Genomic DNA, 19,768 nt, shown 5'->3' with positions numbered 1-19,768 from the left:
CATCTCCACAGCAAAGGTGCTCCAGCTCTCTGATCATCTTTGTGGTCTCCTTTGTATTCAGTCAAATAGGTCCAAATGTTTCCAGTGGTGGTGTCCCCAGAGCTGGATGCTCCAGGTGTGGTCTCACAAGAACAGGGGGCAGAATCCCCTCCCTCACGCTGCTGACCCCACTGCTTTGGATGCAGCCCAGGGTACAATTGGTTTTCTGGGTTGCAAACACACATTGCTGGGTCATGTCCAATTTTAAGCCCACCTCTATGGCCAAGTCATTCCCTGCAGGGCTGGAGACCCTGATGGCTGCTCCTCACCATGCACCCAGAGGAGCTGGAAGGAAAGAGGGGCACAAGCGTCAGAAGTAAACAGGAGAAAAGGTTTATTTGTCAGCAAGGCTTGCAGAGCAGACCCAAGTCTTGCGCCTGTTATCAGGAAAAGCGGGGAATGTCGAAGGGCTATGGTCCCTGAGAGAAGCCTAGAGGAACAAGGGAGTTGCTGAAGGTCCGCAAGAACCACAGCACGCCATCCCCAGACCGCGCTGCCGCGGAGGCGGTCCCAGAGATCAGTAGGATCCCCCACTCCCGCCACGAGGACCCCTTGTGTCCCAACACGAGATCTCTCTCGCGGCCACGGAACAACCTTTCCCCACTCGCGGGGATCCCATCCCTACGTGTCCCCTTAGGAGCCGACACCCCACAGGAGGAACTACATTTCCCAGGGCCGCTTGCGCGCGGGCGGCGGAAGAGGTGGGCAGAGTGGCGCATTCTGCTCCGATTGGCTGGCGGGGGCACCCCGAGCGGCCATTGGCTGGGCGGGCGATCAGGTGGGGCGGCGGGAGGCAGGCCGACTCACGTGGGCCCGTGCGGCAGCGGGCCGGGAGCCGAGCGGGAACCAGGAACCGGGAACGGGCGGCCGGGCTCGGGCCGAGGGTCTGGGGGTGCGGGCCCGGCAGGCCTCGCCATGCTGGGCGCTCGGGGCGGCTGGCAGGCCCTCCGCCGCTGCGCCTCCCTGCCGCGGGCCGTGCGGCTGCGGGTGCGCCAGGCGCTGGGGGCGCGGGAGCCGGCGGACGCGGTCAGAGTGCAGGTGTGTGCCCGGCAAGGGCCCGGCCCGCAGCCTGGGCGGGCGGCCCACGCCCGTGCCTCAGGCAGGGAAACGTGGGAGCCCTGCAGAACGTTTTGCTCAACTCTCAGATGTCCTCTGAGGTCGTGCAGAGCCTCTCCGTGTGCGGGCTCCGTTCGCTGTTGTCGCAGCCGGCGAGGCTTTGGAGTCACTGTGAGGGGTTGTACTGGATGTGCTCTCCACCGCGTTGGCTTTATCACCTGTTCTGTTCCGGACAGCGAGCCTGTGTGCTGTTGTTTTTACAGCTTTTTCATAGGTCTTGTACCACGTACATCCAGATTTAGAGCACTGTCAGTAGAACCATCGGTAACACTTCCAGTGACGTTTGTATTTGGCTCCTCTTGTGAACCAAGATAGCTTGGAATTAACGAGCATTTTAGCTATGGAACACTTTTCCTTGGCATAGGATTGTGTGTTCCCGTTTTCTGGTGTTTCTGGCTGTGGTTGCACACACACAGTACCTGTTTCAATGCAGAGCTGTTCAGTTTTCAGTGTTTCTGAACAAATGTGGAAAGGACTGTGGTGTACTTGGTGACAATTTTCAACAAAACTGGAAGAGGATAGATTTAGATTTATAATAAGGAAATTTCTCACTGTGTGGATGGTGAGGCACTGGCACAGGTTGCCTAGAGAAGATGTAGCCGCCCCATCCCTGGAGGTGTCCAAGGCCAGGATGGGACTTGGAGAAACCTGGTGTAGTGGAAGGTGTCCCTGCCCATGGCAGTGGGGTTAGAACTGCATAACCTTTAGGGTCTCTTCCAGTTCAGAACTTTCTGTAATTCTGCTGACCCAAAAATCGGTTTGTAGCATGCTAGTATTCCTGCTCGCACATAGGTGAAGCCTGATAGGGTAAGAAACTCATTCAGTGCAGGTTCTTTTCAGATGTAGTTTAATGAATAATGCAAGCTAGAATAAACTGATGTTAAAATTTGCAGTACTGCCATTCCTCCCCCTTTCCTGTCCTCCAGACCCATGCTGCTTTGCTGTTGCTCTGTTCTGGCAAAATGTAAGGGTTTTGTATTAAAATGGGCTAAGAATCTGGTCTGGCTCAAATCCAACCTTATCATGGCCAGGTTGTTGGAATGTGTAGTCATCTCGTTACAGTCAGGATTTTCATTTTTATTGTGTATTTATTCTGGTAAGGTGGTCAAAACACTGCTGCTGCTGCAGCCTCTGCTGCTCCAATACAAATCTGTGGGTATCCTCTTACTTCCTTTTGCATGATGCAAGACTCCTGCTCTTATTTAATAGATCCCAGAACAGCTTGATGAGGTGTGAAAAAAAAAAAGCTCTCAAGAGTGGGTTTTTTTTTTTTTTGGTGGTTTTTTTTGGTTTGGTTTGGGTTTTTTTTTTTGGTGGTTTTTTTTTTTTTTTTTTTGGTGTGGTTTTTTTGGGGTTTTTTTGTGTATTTTGTTAAGGACCGTTTGGGGAAGGAAGCTGAGATAAACATCTGCCATTATACATTAAATGTGCGTCCAGTGTAACATACATGGTGTGTGCTGGGGGTTTGCTGGAATACAGAGGATAAGTGCAACAGGTTCAGGCATGTTAGTGCATGAAATACCTTTTCCTTTGACCATACAAATATGAGGGTGCCCAGATGATCTTATTTCATGCATTGGTTCTTCCTTCGGGTGCAACACTCTGCAGGGTTGGTTTGCCCTGTCTGACTCACTGGGTTCATGCCTTTAAAATCTTCCATGGTTCTTACATGGAACGTGGAAAGCATGTTATACAAGCCTGTGTAATGCTTTGCCTGTGTTGGTAGTCATTCTTAAAACTATAACATGCTTTACATCTGGTGCTGTTTAATGTCTTGGTTTGTTCTGTCTGGGTGACAGAAGTAGATGGATTTACACGGGTTTGTCTGGTATAAAATCCCTAAAGCACTTACACAGTTTGGAATCATTGGGACTATTTGGTCCCTTCCAGTTAAGAAAAAAATTAAACTGGTTGGGAAAGAGACAGTTTGGTTGTTTTATCAGCACTGGTTTTGGTTGTTCTCTACAATATTGTTAGAAGATGAGCTGGAAGGCCCCCAGCAGATCATTTTGCTTTGAAGACCAGTTTTGTCTCAACTCTGGTGAGCTGAGGAGCAGCTATGGGAGTTATATTTTGGATGCTATTACTATTGCTTCCTGTCTTGGTACTGACTTAACACTTCCCTTAAAAAAAGTAACTAAAATTTGTATGTCATTTAAAAGCTCAAATTAAGACTTTAGCCTGCTCTGTACCTGGTCAGTTCTACTGCTTTTCTGTTACAAAGAATTTGGGTATTATTAGTTTAATTCTTTTCATTAAACTGGACAAAGTATTTCTAAACTTTTTCTTTATATCTTGTTTTGTTCCCTGGTCTCAGTGAAGCAATCTTGATTTTAAGATGAAAGGAGAAACATCTAAGGCAATAATTTTTATTTTTGTTTTGCATGAGTACGTTGTTTTTCATGTGACTATTGGCTGCATTGTTTTAGCAGTCCAGCAGTTTAGGCCACATAAACCACTCGTGAACAGATGTGAAGATTTGAAAGATTGTATCCCTGTAGAAAGGTTCCAGCAACAAAGCTAATACTGAAAACCATCAGAATAGTCTTAAGTGTATTGTAATGAAGAATGGTGCATTACTGGTCCCTTCTGTTTTAGTAAGAAGAGTTTGAAAGGGACATCACTAATAGGAAAGGTACTTTGCCAAAACACTTTACATCTTCAGAGCACTTTGTTGCTTTCTGTATTCTCAGCTCTCCAAAGATGCAGGTACATCTTATTAATCCTTGCTGTTCTCAGGAAGAGACTGCCTGAGAGGGATCTCTCTGCATAAGGATTTGTTTCTCTCTGCTTTGAAGTCAAAAGAAAAAATTACACCAATTTTTTCTCTCTTTTTTTGGGGGGGGGAGGGTTTGTTTTTGGTGGGGGTTTTTTTGTTTGTTTGTTTGTTTCATTTTTTGGTTTTGGTTTTTGGGTTTTTTTTTTTTTTTGTTTTCCTCTAAAGAAAGTTACTTTGATTTCAGTAAGAACTGAAATAGGCCTGAAGTAGTGTGTCCAGCTCAGCTGGAAGAAGAGCATGAGCACACAGTGTTCCTGCCAAAAAAATAGGAAATCTTTTTTCTTTTACTTCTAGGGCTGGGTCCGCTCTGTCCGATCCCAGAAAGAAGTTTTGTTCCTGCACATAAATGATGGGAGTTCTCTGGAAAGCCTCCAGGTTGTTGCTGATCCCAGCCTGGAAAAGAGGTAGGTCCGTTTGAAATAACTGGAGAAATGTATGTGCTGAGCAGTGCTTGGAGGGGTCTGCTTAGGCTCTTTCCCTGTGCCAGGGACTCACCAATCACGTTTGTCCCAACCAAGAGCTCCTTGTAATAAAAACCTGTCACTTTTCTTCAAACTTGTCCAACATTCCTGCCTTGCCCTAAATTCTTTTATAGTTTGTGAATCTCTTCCCATTCCCACCTCTGCATATAACAATTTTTCATTTCATCAGTTAAGCTCTATGGCTACAGCATCTCTTGTGATCTTAAGTAATCCAGCTAAATTAACAGGAATCTCTTCTGAATGGAGTTGTATCAGCACCTAGTTAAGCTGTTGTTTTTTCTTGGTTTCTTAGAGACCTGACTTTTGGAAGTGCAGTGGAAGTGCAAGGGAAGCTTGTCAAAAGTCCTCATAGGATGCAAAACATGGAGCTGCAAGCTGAAGCCATTCGTGTTGTGGGACCTTGTGATATTTGGGTATGTCACTATAGCAGGAGGGGTAGGACTGCTAGAAATCAATTTTTAAACGTCCAAGTGTCCAGCAAAGCGTGCTTGAAACTGTATTTTCTTTAAGTCTGAGCAGTCCTACGGACTTAAATTTGTCAGCAGGGTCTGTAGGGTGCACCAAAGGAGAAACACAGGATCACCATGAAAACTCGTTTCTGGGGCAGAGCTATTTCTTCATGGAAAATGTGCACAGGCTGACAGTTAAGAGTTTGCCTTTGTCCTACCCTCAAGCACTTAGCTGTGCAAGTGGCTTACCTGGTAAGTCTGGCTTGGATATGAATTAGAGAAACAGTGGAACTGGCAAGATGCTCCAGGTTGTGCAGCTGGAAGAACCGTATCTGCCAGAGGCACTTTCAGAATCAGCTTGCTGTTGCAAGAGGAACAGCTGGGTTTTCAGTGGGGCTTAACATCCAAAAGGTGGAGCATTTTAGGGTGCTAATACCTCTTGTGTTAATGGCTCTTGCTCTGCTGTGAGCATTGTAAAATACACAAAATAACCAGAAAAGATAAGCAATCTGAACAGTTCTTCTGTGCTCTGCAATGGTGATTGAGTTTTAGCAGGGGGAGATGGCATTCCATGAATAGCAATAAAACTGCATGGACTCCCAAGCTCTCATCCTCTTACTTTGATTTCCTTGTTGTTTCTAGTCATTTCCCCTGAAAATGAAGGAGAGGCACCCACTGGAGTATGTCCGACAGTTCCCTCACCTGCGATGCAGGAACAACACCCTGGGCGCCCTCCTGCGGATCCGCAGTGAAGCCACTGCAGCCATCCACTCCTTCTTCCAGGTAGTCGCTGCTGTACTGAGCCTCGTGTAGAACACTCCACCCAGGCTGGCTTTATGGGAGCAGGTTAGGAGGGAAGGAGCATGGCATCTTGCCTGCAGGGTATGGATTTTGCACACAGTGGTTTTCTTTCCAGGCCTGGGCTTGGCTGGGTCTTGGCCAGACTTGCTTATGATCAGGTTAGTACATCTGTGGGCTGTCAGTGTCTTTCCACCCATTTCCTGTTATTTATCCCTTTCAGAGAGTTGCAGTGTGATTGCCTGCGAGTGTGTGGTCTGTGGAACACAACATAATATGGACTTGTTTAACCCATCCTCTGCAGTGACCTTATGGTCCTTGGACAGAAACCTCCTCCCACATGGAAAAATCTGTGGTACAGGAACACAGAGAAACTGACTCAGAGCTTCATGTTATTCTCAGTTCTTGCCTCTACTGTGGTACAAGTCTGTGTGGATGCTGTTGGCTGACATTAGGAGGCTCCTGTTCTGATGCATTTTGAAGTGATGAGTGGGAACCACCTGTGTTTTCTGAATGTGTCACTCTTGAGCTGTGGGCACAGCACAGGTTTTCTGCACGCAGAGGAGGCAGTGAATTGGCTCTAATGCCAGATGTCACATAGAGACCATGTGTGACTAGAAAAAGAAAGGTAGCAAGTCCTCTACCACACTCGAGCCTTTCTTTAAGGCTGTTCCTGGAAATAAACATGTCTTAGTTTAGATAAGCTGGCTTTAGATAGAACAGAATCATATTCAGAGTGTGCTGATGACAAAATTCATATGTAATAATTAATGTGGCCCAAGGAACAGGTTAGAAATGTTGAGATGAATTTCTGGTCCGACGTTTGCTGGTCTCTGTTTGCCTGCAGTGGTAAAGAAGGCTTGCTAGCTCTAAGAACTGTCTGTGTGGAATTGCATGGCATTTGGATGACTTGTGGGTTTTGTTGGGGTGCTAGGGGTATGTTTTGTGCAGTTTTTTTAAGAGAAATCCTGTATCAGGTAAAGCTGTTGATTTCAGGGTTGTGCCTGCTCCTAAGACAGAAAGCAGCTCTGTTGGGAATCAGTCTGTGCCGGTGTGGAGCCACTAGATGGCATTGCCTACAACGATTTGTGCTTCCACACCTGGACGCCGAAGGCAGCCGGGATACAAAACTGTCTTACTCAGGCTCTGCTTCTCCAAATCAACTCCTGCTCAGGCTCTGACATACCTTCCTCTTTAAAGTGCTCAAGAGCAGAGCTCCATTAAAAAGTAGAATCTATCATCAATTTAGCTGCAGCAGGCACACTGAAGTTCTTTTTAAAGGAATAAGGAAGATCTGGTCCCAAACCTGATATTTATAAATGCTTGTGTGAGGACTCTCCTAGCACCAGGAATGTCTGTGATTTTATTCTATTTCTAATAGAAGGAAGTCTTAAAATTGCCATTTGTATCATCCCAAGAATATTGCAATTTCCAACTTGACAATGTCAGAGCATACCATAGCTACAAAGTATAACTTGAGCATTTTCACTAGGCAAAGCTGTAAGGAGTTTAATGGTGGAAGAAGATAAGGGGAGCTGTTTTAACACACAAAATTATCAAGAGTCTCTGTAAGTTTAAAAACCTCTCTTTTTTAGCTTGTTCATTTCCAGGAATGAATGACTAGTGCCAAGTGCCTATGGTTTGGATATTGAAAGCTAAAATGTCCTCTTTAAATCTTCTCCTGAGAATTGTGGTCCATGTGGGATAGGCACATTGTTCCTAGGCACAGTAAGATAGTTGTATTGTGAATGGCAACTTCCATTCTGCACATTAACTTCCAGGTTTGTGAGAGCCAGTAATGCAACTTGAATTTTTTTAGAAGCTTTTATAAGGGCAATTATCCAGGAGGTTTTTAGAGGATTCTCTTATTTCAGATCTATGCAGTTTGTATTATTTTCCAAAGCATGTGAGGGATCTTCTGTGTGAAATGTGCTTCTTAACAGCAACTGCTACCACTGTATGAGGAATTTAGGCATTTTTCAAACATCTCCTGTAGAGCTGGGAGGTCACGTAACCGGCAGGGCTCTGAATATGCAGGGGACTGTGTCAGAGGCCTGCATTTTGTGCAGGTAGACTGAAACTTCCTTCTCCAGGCAAAGCAAGTAGTTCTGGATCCAAACCTTCCTTCTGTTCAGTAACTGAATCCCAGTGAGGAGCCAAGGTCTTTGCAGCTGTAACCAAGGTAGCCTAGAGCTGACTGCAGGGACTTTGCTCTCTCTTGATTGTGTTGCTGTATTCCCACAAAATGAATTGCATGTCCATATGAGGTTTTTGTTCCAAATTAATTTTAGTTTGATTCTCAGAGTGGGCAGTAAATACTACTCCTGTCTTCCTAGCCCCTTAATGAGATGGTGATAAGGATCAGGACCTCTCCTGTGACTGACTGAACTGTATTATTCTAGTAAAAGCTGTGAAGCTAAGATGTATCCCTCCACTGAATATGGGGTTGCAGCTGTTTTAAAAGCCTATGGCTGCATTGCAGAGAAATCCAGAGAACAGGGGCTCTTTCTTCATTCAGCCTTACTTGTTTCAGAGCCTTCTGCTGGATTTATGAACTGTTGCATAAATGTGCAATTCTGCAAGTACCTGGAATATAACCAAGCCAGGGTATACCCTGTTTTTTAAAATCAGTTTGACTTCAGTATCTTAGAATATACAATGTAGGACTGACAATTTACTGGTGGTTTGGTGTTTTTAAGGTCTCTTTCATCCAGTGTGTGATTTCTGTCGTCCAACACATTTGATCACTTCTCTTAATGCAGCACACCAAGAGTGTCCTTTGTCTAACCACTGCCTTTCAAAAAGCTGAAAGAAACAAAAGTGGTGAGGTCATAGGTGTGAATTTGATTGAAACTGCCCAAAAATATAAAAATGCTGGAGGAAATGAGAAGAAAGGGGAATGGTGTGGAAACAGGCCATTGCAAAAAAAACTCCTAGTAATGACAAATCTCTTTTGGTTATGAAACCTGGAGGAAAATGCACAGGTAGTAAACACTGATTTGTAAATCATGGTAGCATTTAGTTTGTCATCTGTCCCTCCCTGTAAGGCAGAAGCTGCCCAAAAGACTGCATGTGCTGTCCTGGCTGGCGAATAATGGCCTAGTTACATGTGCTGGTTGATGTCACCCTTCAGGGTGACATTTGGTATCTTTAGCTCGTTAACTTTGCTGTTCTCTCTGTTCCAGGATAATGGATATGTGCACATTCATACCCCCATAATTACATCCAATGATTGTGAAGGTGCTGGGGAACTCTTTCAAATTGAGGTAAGTTGGCTTGCATAAAGTTTGTTTCGGTTTTTTTGGTTGATGTTTCTTTTTTTTTTTTTTTTTTTTTTTTTTTTGCAAAGCAATTCTTGAGTTATTAAAGGTTAGAGGAAATGTTTATCTTTATAAAACCCTTTTATGTATTTCTGTGGGTTTTTTTAATATAGTAATCCTTTGCTTCAACTAATAATTTAGACAGTCAAACAGATACATTATCTTTTATTTTATTGCTATTTTATGCATTAATCAGCACCTTTTGTACTGAGGAGGTTGTTCTATCCCTGGTGCCGTGGAAAAATTTACAAAGAATAACAGAGGGAGGTGGAACATCTTAGTAAACAGAATGCTGTGATCATAAGAGCCTGAGAGATGGGATGGGTCATTCAGGACAGACTACTACACTCAAATATTTCTTAGCTTTGAAACAAGGAATATAATTAATAATGAGAGAATCCTTAAAAAAAAAGTCATCATTACCTGGAACTCCTTTTCACCACTGTGTACATACAGGTTCCTCCTTACAAGCTACTCCTGTTGTGTGTGAGAATTCTCCACCCATATTGCCAATCCCCTCCCCAAAACCACCAAATTACCGCCACAATCTATCGTTATAAGGGTACTTCACATCATGGGTCAGAACCTCCTGTGAAACTGAAACACAGACATAGCCACTAAGATCTCCTCCACAGATTTCTCATGATTCCTGACCCCACAGTCATTAATCATACAGAATTCCATCTGTGTTTTATACTTCTGTATCTGAAATTCACTCTTCTGTCTCCAACAACGCCATCCTTTACCACTTAAGAGTATTGGCTCCAGCTTTGCTGATGATTCATTTGTAAGCAAAAGAAAAATTGTTGAGGTGGCAGTTACTTGCTGTGGGATCGTGTCTTCCATCCTGCACAGCCTTGTGACAAAAAAAGCTTCTGTCTACTTGTTCTCCAGGATCTCAAGGTCTAACCTGTGCTAGCAGTGGTTCCCTTCCAGACCAGTACATGTGGCTCAGCTTTTTGCTTGTTGGGACAATAGGGCTGATTAGCTAAACTAAATTGTTCCTGGTTAATTGAGATGCCTTAATGCTTCCCAAGGTTCACTCCAGGCTGTTGCATGCAAATTAAGACGTGAAAACAAGTGACACTTAATGATGGAAACATTATGCAGTTTGCAGCTGTACAGTGTATTGCGTCTTCGGTACAAATTGTATCCACTTGAAAGCTGTAGAGGATGCAGGACTACAGCGTAGGTGGCTGGTAGTGACAGAAGCCCTGATGCAAATGTTGAATGAGGTGCTAAATTGTGAGACTGAAACTTGTATAAACTGGATCTTATCTAAATGTGTTCAAAGCAGATATTTTACTCCTCTCCAGTGGGATTGCTGAGGTGTGAATAATACCTGTCTTGGAGAAATGTAACTGTGGCTGTGCTTGAAGGGTGTGCTCTAAGTGCCAAGTCAGACCCCATTAAATGACCTGTGCTTCCCTATAAAGGAAGGGCTTCACAAGCCCACTTGCTGCTGGGAAGAGGGAAGTTCTCCCTGATTTCCTGTTTCTTCTTTGAGTACAGCTTCATTGTCTGGCCTTGTTTAGGACTTAGTTTTGTTTCTGCAAAGCCCTGTTCACAGTTGGTCCTGGCTAGCAGAGATCTAGGACCGCCTGCTGTCCTTCTGGGATCGCTTCACTCACTGGAGGAGTGACACTGTTTTTTGACAGTGAAAAGGTGGGGGAGATTAAGCCTGCCTTGGGTTATGTGTGTGATACTGTCAGACACAAAATAAGAGTGACAGAAAGGTGTCAGACATAATAATAAAGGGTGTGGTATTTTCAGCAAAGCACAGAATCTTCGTGTGCTTTTAACCAAACCGACTATCAAGACTTTCTTGTCTGCTGTATTCAGTCACTTTTTAAACTAGCCTTTGATTTACTGTTTGAACAGGACAAGAGAGAATATAAATTCATGTTCTTCTTATATTTGAGAAGGAGCTAAGATTTCTGGTGATAGGAATGGATGAAAACAGCCTTCAGATCAAATTCTTCAGGTTCAAAAAATACTTAAATCCTGTTCCTTCAGTTTTAAGACCTATTTTCTATCTGCAACTAGAATTGATGTCCTATTGCTCCTGAATTTGTAGTAGTTAGAATACATCTACTGTTAACAGGTTGGGTTTTTTCTGCCTTTCAGGTTTGTGTGGGGTTTTTAGCTCCTTTGGGTAGTATGCAGATAGTCTCACCAGTTTAGCTGACCTATTGCAGGTGGAGTAAGTTGAAAACTTCAGTTGAAAATAGCCTTTAGGACTCAAGTAGAGGCTGCTTTTGCACCCACTGTGAACTATTGCCTTTAAACAGCTGTTTCCTCTTACTGGCACAGTTTCAATCCCCTGACTAAGGGCTGATGGCTGCTCAGGCCTGTGCATTCTTTGGAAGTGAGGGAAAGTGAAGAGATGGGGAATATGTTTTTACATGTGGATTGAAGAGATGGGGAAAATGTATCTGAAGTTAGAATGAAAAGGCTTTTTGAAATATGGTCTTTGATTCCTAAAGCTCTTAATCCTGTAGGATTTGTATTTGTTTATATGCTCGATTTCCTCATTATCTTTGTTTGGTTTTCGATGTACTGATTAGTCGGCACATCTTTGGTTGGGATGTTCTCATATTAGGACTTGGGGTGGGGGAGAATCCATATTCCCTCTCTTCTGGGCAAATCAAATAAATGTTTTCAAAATGAAGTACTGTAATGATGAAAAGAGTGCTGTAAGCAGAGGACATTTTAAAGAATAAATAAGTCACAAGATGGTAACAACTGCAGAGGAATCTTCTCCACGTGGAAAGTGTAGGTTTGAGGAGAAACTATGCCAGAAGTGTGAGGATGACAAGGCAGACTCTAACCACATAGAGACCGTCAGCACCACCAGTTTGTGGCTTTCTGCACTGTTAACAGTGCGTCCTGTGGTGGGAGCATATAGGGGAGAAAGCATCTCCTTCATTCTTCTTTCTTTAAAGTAAATATGTTGAAAATACCAGAAGAGCTTTGATTGTTGAAAGCAGGGTTTTAGTATCATCCCAAGCCGGATGAGGTAATTCATGAAATAGGGAAAATGCAGATCAGCAGGGGCAGATAGCTCTTACTCTATTTCAATCTGAAAATAATTCCTCTATACCAGCAGTTTTAGCACCTCCACTTTAGCACAGATTCTTTCCTATTTTTTTTTTTTTCTTAATTTTTGTCTTTTATTTCTTCTGAAGTCTAAAATTCTTAGCAGCTTTATATGTTGCAAGGAACTTTACCCAGTCCTCTTCTGTGGCTGCATCCTAGGTAATCTGCTTTACTTTTGTCCTTGTGACCCAGCTGTGTCTCTGTTCCCTGCTGTTTTCAATAGCTTCCCACTCTGCAGTGTTGAAGATTCCCTGATTTCTGAGTCTTTTGCTCTCTTTTCCACTTTGCCCCCTGTAAAATTTTCTTTGCATGGCCACTCTCAGCTGCTGTGGAGAAGGTGGAGGCTTCTCTGTGCTCTCGAAGAGCCTGTCTGGCCCAGGACACTCCAGCTGGCTCAGTGTGGGTCTCCACAGCCACTTTCCCTGTTGCGCAGCCACAGCCTGTTAAGAGAATTCAGTATGTAGTGAGTTCTGAAGCATAACAGATGTATCATGTATTCACAACTTTTTAAAGTAGATCTCACATGCAGTTTTTATTGCCTGTGGATGTATTCCTTCCTGGGACCACTCTCTACCTGTAGAGTGGTGCACTTTACCTGATGGCTCCAGCAGACGTAGAATGTGCTCAGTGTGAGGCTTGTCTCTTCCCACACACACACCTCATGGCATCTGGATGGTGTTTGGCTGAACCCAGGATCTGGTTCAGGCCATTTCATTACTTGAAAGGATATTTTACTGTAAACCTGAAGAACCATCCAGATGTAATTCTTCTCTGAAATGTGTCTGGAGATCATGTGGTGTTGGGCTTAAGGGAGTTTTTTACCCCTTGCTCACAGGAGTGAATGTCAAAGTTTTTAGGTTCCTAAAGGGGCAAGTTAATGGCTGTGCCAGCTATGGCACTAGCCATATGTGCCTGCTGCTGAAAATGCAGAAACTTAATCCTACCCTCCCTTTGGTACTATGGAAAAATATCATTGTCAGCACTGAAGAAAGCTGGGATCTGCTGGGGAGAATCACAGTTGAATCCAACAGTATTGGTGTCTGTAAGGTGTTTTCCCTTTTAGAGATGTGTGACGGTCTGGGAGGCAGCCAGTTCCTGGGAGACTGGTACTTCAGAGGTGTGCACTGCAGGGTTCAGAGTAAGCTGGACCTGCTGAGGTTTGGCTTGCTTTTTCATGTTCTAGCTCTCCCAGTTTCTGCTCATTTCTACCTGATTCATATCCGCCTGTCCAGTCTGTATTTATGAGATGTTATGCATTCCAGTACATATTCATGAGATGTGTGTCTCAGCAGAACCAGCTGCTGTTGCTCAGAGCAAGTCCAGCTGATCAGAATTAGGACTGGAATTGCAAAGAGGACTTCTGGGAAATTTGGGATTTTGCAGGGGTTGTCTAAAAAGGAAAATCCAATCATATTTATAATGGGGTGTCACAGAGGGCAAATCTGGATTAAAGATGTGTTTCTGGGAAGCTGCAGTAGTGTGGTGGTGTGGGCCTGGACTAGAGATACAGCAGTGATTTCTGTGAGCTTCTAAAGTCTTCTCTGATCCCTTCATGCTTTTGGCTTGCATAGAGTGTAAGACAGAATCAAACAGTTTGTACTCTCCTAAAGCTAATTGCCTCAAGGAGAAGTTAATACAAGACTGACATCAAAGGGAATAATTTTAAATTAAATCATTAGACATTTGAGGAGATGGAGAACAAAACAGGTACTAAATCCAGTTGTTCTTGTATTTAGAAGGAGAATAAAAAGCCTTTGAAGTTGACGTCAAATACTAGTATGTTTATAGCAGACTTACTCTGAGACACCAAGATGTTTCATACGGATTCCCTCTCCCTTTTCCCCCATTGTAATTTAGGTAGTTTTTGACTCTGGAGTGGAAAGAGCTTGAAACGAAACCCATAGTTCCCCTCCTAATCTTTTATCAAGTTCGTGGTTTTGGCTTGGGAATTGGGAGAAGCATCTATCTAGTTTAAATAAAAGCACTATGGTGTTGTTGCTTGACTTGCTAGTCATGGGCATGAAAACCAATCTCTGTCAGCATTGAAGGGATAGTGTCCCCTACCATTTGCTTGTCTTGTACCAGTGGCTGTGGTTTCATATACTAAAGAAGCCATCCTGATCTATAGCAAAGGTGCTTGGGGATATTGGCCTGTGCTCAAATGTGTAAAGTAGAGGAATTACCTCCAGTGGATTAGCTGATACTTGTACCTGTGAAATGGCAGCTGCTAATTATGGAATCTCCCCTTGCTAAAAGTGTCCCTTCTGAACCAAAAGGGAGGCATTTAATTTTTCCTGCATAGAAAAGTTTTCTGCATGAGCTGTGTTGCAGCTCACAACACCCACTGTATCAAGTATTGTGCCTTAGGATGAGGGAGAGCAAGTGTGCAGCTATGGAGATCAGATGGTGATGGGGGCAATAAAATTTTATCTAAATATTGCTGTATTTACTCTTCGCCTTCTGTCAGAAGCCATTCAGGAGCTGCTCACAATGCAGACATACATTTGGGATCTCTCTGTTGAAGTGACCTCTTCAACAAGCTGCAGATTTTCAGAAGCCCAGTTGAGTTGTTGATTGTCTCACTTTCTCCAGTCACTTACTGTGTTTCTATTTTCCTTATATCTCTCTGAGATCACATCTGATTTGGAGAATGAAAAGTGACACAAAGTCATTATAAATAAACCAGGCCTCAGCTCCTGGAGACAGCTGTATCCTGTTTGTGGATTTGGGGGGAAGCATTGAGATTTTGTGGCTGATTTCTTGTTCTTTTCTTGCTTCCAATTTGTCTCTTTCTCATTGTTTAGAAGTTGCATCTTACAGGATTAGGTGGGATTTTTCACTGGTGAAACAAGGAATGTCACTGAACTAATCTTGGAGAGAGAGAAATCAGAAATTATGGCTCTTCTCTTTAGTGTTCTGGCCATGGTTCTGGGGCTGCAGCATGTGAATGTCTGATGTTTATTAATATCCTTATTGTTTTTGAGCAAATGCTTTGGGTTTATTTGATGAAAACAGTAGGGGCCTGCTTCTGCATCTTTGGAGTTTGGTGTTTGATTTTTTTTAGAATTGCAAAACCTCTGAAACAAAGGAAGCACTCCTGGGGTTGCAGCCCCAAATTGTCATATTTTCATTGATCTCTATGAAACAAGGCTAGCTTGCTCTTTTCTTCAGTGTGATGCTGTGAAGATATAAAACTGCCTTGTGATCTGAGGTTTTTGGAAGTCACTTTTATCTTTGTGATGAGCAGCAGAGGTTTTTGAGAACAAAAGCAACACCTTCAAGCTCATTGAGAAAAATGTCAGGTTGTAGACTATCAAAGGCTGGCAAACAAGGCTCCCTGGGACAGAGCAAGTTGGGAAGTGGGGTGGCTGGAGGCAGTGGCGTACTTGGCTGAACTAGCAACACTTAGCATGACTCCTAGGAGCTTCATCTTGAAAAGTAGGTATTTCAAACTTATTTCAGAAGAAAGGCTTCGTTTGGAAGTGAATGTAGATCAGCCAGACCTCAGACTAGCTTTGAAGTTCCGTTCTGTTTTTCTCCTGAACCTTTGGCTCCTCCAAAGTTTAGAGATGACTTTGAAATATACAAGATGTTGAAACAATATCATTTATCTTCGTGTTTCTGTCAAAGTCACCGAGTTGTGACCTCTAGAGATCATCTAATCCATCTCACGGTGCTCAAATAGGGTCAGCTGGAGCAAGTTGCCCAGTACTCCACTGCTGAGTTTTTTATATCTCCCCAGATGGAGACTTTACAGCCTCTCTGGACAACCTGTTCTAGTGCTTGACACCCACAGTAAATATTAAAGGTTATTCTTGTTTTCAGATGGATTTTTATGTGTAGTTTTTTAAATCTGTGCCTATTGTCTCTTGGGAGGATTTTGGGTTGTTGGTTTTTTGGGGTTTTTTTGAGGTTTTTCATAATGGAACACTGAACTTGCTAAATTTTCTATTACTTTTAGATTTTTATGCCTAAAATATCTGATGACCTGAAAAAAAGCATGCAAAAGCTGAAATGAAACACAGTTTATTTTTCACTACCTATATAATATGTAAGCTGTGATGTCTCTAAGTTAATATTGTTTCAGTTGTGATATTTTTGAAGATTGAGTAACAAATGTTAAGAGGACATTGCATTGCCTTTTTTTATTACTGTTTGTCTTTTTCCAGTGGAAACAAATGCATTTCCCCGTGGAAAGAAAATAACCCTGTTTCTAAAGTTTTTTCTGAAAGTCAGTGGGACTGACACAGAAAACACTCCTCAATTTTCTCATCAGGCTTGAAATTGAATTTTGAAGGCAATGCTGTATGAAGCTTCAAACTACAAATGATAGAGATTCTTCTCTTCCTCCTCTATTCATCTTGGTAGGAAAGTGAAAATCGATGCTTTGAAAAGAGGGAAAATAAGCCAGGTGCTGTGTTTTTTATTTAAACACCAATGGTCTGACTTGTTGCTCATTGTTGCAGACGCCAGGAGAGGCAAAGGAATCTGCGAAAAAGACCCATTTCTTCAATGTGCCTGCCTTCCTGACAGTTTCTGGCCAGCTCCATTTGGAAGTAATGGCAGGGTGAGCAAAATTAGAAGTTTTTGTCTTTGTCTGTGGGATATTCCCAACTAGTCATTTTGGTATCCGTTAGGTATCTGCCATGGTTATCTGCCAGAACTGGACTGAGTGGCAGTGGCTGGATGATGGGTGTGGTAAGAGGCCAGCCTAGAGAGGGAGCTGGCGCACCTTGTGTGTGGGCACAGGCTGGGAGAGCTGGGGTTCTTAAGCTTGGAGAAGAGGAGGCTCCAGGGAGACCTTAGAGCCCCTTCCAGTACTTAAGGGGCTACAAAAGAACTGAGGAGGGCTTTGGGCAAGGGCATGGAGTGACAGGGCAAGGGGGAATGGCTTCAGATTGAAAGAGGAAAAGTTTAAATTAGATATTAGGAAGAAATTCTTTACTTGAGGGTGGTGAGGCACCTGGCACAGGTTGCCCAGAGAAGCTGTGGATGCCCCATACCTGGAGGTGTTCAAGGCCAGGTTGGATGGGGCTTTGAGCCTGGGGTAGAAGATGTCCCTGCCCATAGCTGGGGAGTTAGAACAACATTGTCTTGGGGGTCACTTCCAAAACCATTCAATGATTCTATGTTCTGGAGGGTCTCAGCATCTAGAGAGTTAATGCTGTGTGATGTATCAGTGCAGTGCTTTTGCATCTAAAAGAGCTTCAAATATTTTTGAAGACTGAAGGGATTCAATACCACTTGAGCTGCAGGCCTCAAAAACTCAGTGTACTTAAATAAAATAAAAAGGCGCAGGTACCCACAACAGCTATTCTCCGTTATGAATAAACACATCTAAATTTAGATGGCCCTGGATTCGTTCTAAATGCCTGTAAGAGCAACACACCACTGTAAAATAGGAACTTGAAGTTGTAATATACTGCATTCTGAAGAGCACTGATTTTTTTTATTTATCTATCCTTAGAGAGCAAGGTGCATCTGAGTCATATCAATGCAAAAAGTATTTACCAGACAGGTAATTTGTTGAGTTTAGCTTTCTGCTCTATATTAGAGCAGGCTGTGTTTTATTTAAGGGGTACAGCTAGATGCAATAGAGTGAGATTGTATTTCAGGTTGATCATTAGAATTCATGTTCTTTCTTTGGACTTATTTGAATTGTGGAATTACATCTTTCAGTAAAGGTCACAACGTGTGACAGTCAATTAAGTCTAACACATACAAACTCATGTCATCCCATCTTCCAGGGACCCAAATCTCCCACTCCTTAGTTAAACAAACCTCTTCCTCATTAACTTTCCCCAGTTAATATCTGAGATGATGCCAGTCTTTGGCTGCCGAGTGACCTGTGCTTTGGCCGCAGCAGAGAAACATAAGAAACATCCTGTCTATCAAGAATGTCTAGCTTGGGTATTTCAGCATATCCCAGACACTGAGCTGGTCTGAGAAGTGACTGTGTCTCTCAGGGAGAACAAACCAGGCAGAAAAGAGATTTCTGAAAAAATTTATATGTTTTGATTTGTATGCAAAAATTGCCCTTTGAACAATTTCACTGCAGCTATTTATCAGCAGCCAATTAAACTGTACAACAGTGATTACATAAAAAAGCTCCAGCACTGATTCTCAACATTGCATATGAGGCATGGGCAGCAAATGCCATTAGAAATACAGGTCACAACTCCCAGATGAAAGGGCCAATCTTTCAAGTTTGCATTTTCCAAAGCTAGGATTTTATCCGTCCTGTTTTCAGAAGGTTTCCACTCCACAGTAACTGATGTCTTTAAAAGTGTTTTTAAAGTCACCGTAAGTTCATGATGAGCCCCCTTGGCACGTGGCAGACAACTGCAGCGCTACCTGCCTGAGATCTGGTCTCTGAGGGCTCCATCAGCAGTCCAGCTGGCCAGCAGTGATTTGGCTAATGTACCATATCTGCAGAGAATCCACATTGCAACTGCTCAGAAAAATGTGCCTTCAAATAAGAGTGGTTGTGCTGATATCATGCCAGCTACTCAATGTACTAATTTAGTTAATTTATTGGGAAAATTCAGTGTAGGTGAAGACCAAACCCATTATGAAAGAGGACTCTCTCTTTGACAGACTTGACACTTTCACCCTTAGTCTTAGAGTCATAAACATGAGTCTTCTACCTCCAAAATGGAAATACTCTGGTCTTTCCCAATAAACAAATCAGGTAAAACAGTAAAGATTTACCTGTTTTGGATTTGATTCCATGAAATTTACCCTTTGTTTTAGCCAAAGTAAATTCTTCATGTTTATAAATGTCTTCCAAAATTACCTTTAGCTTAAATATAACGTTGAGTGTTGCAGTCCTGAGGCTCTCAAGAACACTTCGTTCCTGAGAATTTGTAGGAGGAGACTGAGATAGAAATGCTGAGGAGAACCTTCCCCATGCAGTCTTGACCCATATTCTCTTGTGATTTGTAGGACTTGGGAGAGAGACAGATCCTGCAGAAGTCCATTAGAAAGCAGAGGTGGAGCAGGATAGGTATGAGAGGCAGGTAGGAATTTGTCCTTGGGGGGAACAGAAGGTCAAGTAAGCAGTCATGTAATTTTGGGATTAGCTTTTAGCTTTTCAGAGCTCATGAGCAACCTCTAAGCTGTGGTTGGAAAAGGAGGCATGGAGAAGATTTACCAAATGAGTCTGGAATCACATCTTGTGCGTCCTTGCAGACAGTTCATCTGCAGACTACAGACTACCTGAATGCTCATGCTTGTGGTGTTGTCCAGGGCTCTGTTCCATGGCAGGGTTGCTTGGGATGCTATTCCTGATCACAGGAGATGGCAGTGAGCCGTTTATAGTTGTGGTGAGTTTTTTCTTTGAGGAAAAGTGGGAAGAGAGATGTTCCTGTGTTTATTGACGGTCTTATGTATGCTTGTTTTTGAAGGCAAGGTCAGAGGAGTTCATCTTGTCTCTCAGTGTGATACAAACGGCCTACTTGGCACAACTTCTCATTTCATTGTGCCTCATCTTAATAGATGTGAGATGCCTAGATGTGACGGCATCTAGGTTGTCTGCTCAGCATGTCTGAATCATTGTCAGCTGCTGTAAATCCATGGGCTTTTTAAGGTCTCCAGAAAAGTCTTTATTCAGTAGCACAGCTCTCCTCTTCAGTCTCCGATGAGTCAGTAACCAGTGTGTGTGGTAGAAGTGTAGGGCTGTCTGTG

At 43.2% G+C, this 19,768-nt stretch overlaps 1 protein-coding gene across 1 annotated transcript in view; it reads left to right on the top strand.

Annotated features, from left to right (window-relative positions):
• The first annotated feature begins 910 nt into the window (after window positions 1-910).
• Window positions 911-19,768, top strand: part of NARS2 (asparaginyl-tRNA synthetase 2, mitochondrial) — a 48,830-nt gene continuing 29,972 nt past the window's right edge. Inside the window, exons 1-6 of the mRNA XM_066341253.1 lie at window positions 911-1,077; window positions 4,229-4,338; window positions 4,709-4,829; window positions 5,508-5,648; window positions 8,849-8,929; window positions 16,549-16,649. Coding sequence (XP_066197350.1) covers window positions 955-1,077; window positions 4,229-4,338; window positions 4,709-4,829; window positions 5,508-5,648; window positions 8,849-8,929; window positions 16,549-16,649 — 677 coding nt within the window. The 5' untranslated portion in view covers window positions 911-954. The remainder of the gene's footprint in view (window positions 1,078-4,228; window positions 4,339-4,708; window positions 4,830-5,507; window positions 5,649-8,848; window positions 8,930-16,548; window positions 16,650-19,768) is intronic.

The sequence above is a fragment of the Sylvia atricapilla genome, chromosome 2, assembly GCF_009819655.1.
Source record: "Sylvia atricapilla isolate bSylAtr1 chromosome 2, bSylAtr1.pri, whole genome shotgun sequence".
NCBI classification, from domain to species: Eukaryota; Metazoa; Chordata; class Aves; order Passeriformes; family Sylviidae; genus Sylvia; species Sylvia atricapilla.
This window is presented reverse-complemented; position numbering and strand designations above follow the sequence as displayed.